This window comes from Penaeus monodon, chromosome 28 (assembly GCF_015228065.2).
Source record: "Penaeus monodon isolate SGIC_2016 chromosome 28, NSTDA_Pmon_1, whole genome shotgun sequence".
Taxonomy (NCBI): domain Eukaryota; kingdom Metazoa; phylum Arthropoda; class Malacostraca; order Decapoda; family Penaeidae; genus Penaeus; species Penaeus monodon.
The window spans coordinates 28,770,270-28,771,244 of NC_051413.1; the positions used below are offsets into that span (position 1 = coordinate 28,770,270).

The following is a 975-nucleotide window of genomic DNA, read 5'->3' on the forward strand; positions in this document are numbered from 1 at the left end:
TACTAACATATAAGGTAAACCATAAAGTAAGATATGATTAAAGTTGACTTGAGCTCATATACCATTGTCAAATAAATTCCTATTTTTTGTGCTATAGGGCATACCACTATTGGATCAAATTAAATTTTCCTGTGCCAATGTCCAATATTTTACTTAAATAGTAAGAAAATGTACCACAGGAAGTTGAATAATTGGAAAGAATAAGTAGCTTCATACTTTTATTTGCGACTAGAAATATCACATTACAGTGTTACAAAGTAACTGCTTCTACTAAAAATTAAGGTAAGCCAGTTAAAAAGATTTATAAAAATATGAACTTGAAAACTATCCTTCATAAACCCCTAATACAAAATGTTTGCATAGGATACTGTTAGTTCATTTCCAGAGGTAGATTTTATGTTCCTAAAACAGATAAAGTAACAAATTAAAACAGTACTAAGCAAATAAACAACAAATGAACAGACAATACATAAATATGTAAATTATATTAACAGCACTACGTAAACTCAAGCTACATATACAGAAAGGTAGATAACAGTGAATACTAAAATAGAAGTATCATTTGCTTCGAACTCCAATGACTGCATGGCAACGGGGAGATGTGACTGGGTTGAACAGCTGCACTAGATATGCAGCTTCAATGTCCTCCTGAAATAAGAATTGACATTAAGAGTAGCACACTTCACAAGAAAGGAGGATTTTGTTGTAGAATCCAAACCACTGCATAAATTATGTACTGGAAATGTGTGTTTATAAACTATAGACTTTTGAGTTTTCTAACAAATGCTGGGAAAAGAACTGAACTCATCTGAGGTTCACATGAACTCTAGTTATCAGTGATATTACTAATACTTTGCTATATTTAATGACAGAACTTATACATTGGTATGCTCAGCTAAATTATCATTCATTTTAGAATTCAATTACTGCTATATCATCAACCAGTTGTGACCCCATGGGCATACATATTTTTTG

The 975-nt window shown here is 31.3% G+C and overlaps 1 protein-coding gene across 2 annotated transcripts in view; it reads right to left on the minus strand.

Moving 5' to 3' along the window:
• Nucleotides 1-205: 205 nt before the first annotated feature.
• Nucleotides 206-975, minus strand: part of LOC119591474 (methyltransferase-like protein 25) — an 11,825-nt gene continuing 11,055 nt past the window's right edge. For both annotated transcript variants that reach the window (XM_037940214.1, XM_037940215.1), the window contains one exon: nucleotides 206-648. In XM_037940214.1, the coding sequence (XP_037796142.1) occupies nucleotides 559-648 (90 nt within the window). In that variant the 3' untranslated portion in view covers nucleotides 206-558. The remainder of the gene's footprint in view (nucleotides 649-975) is intronic.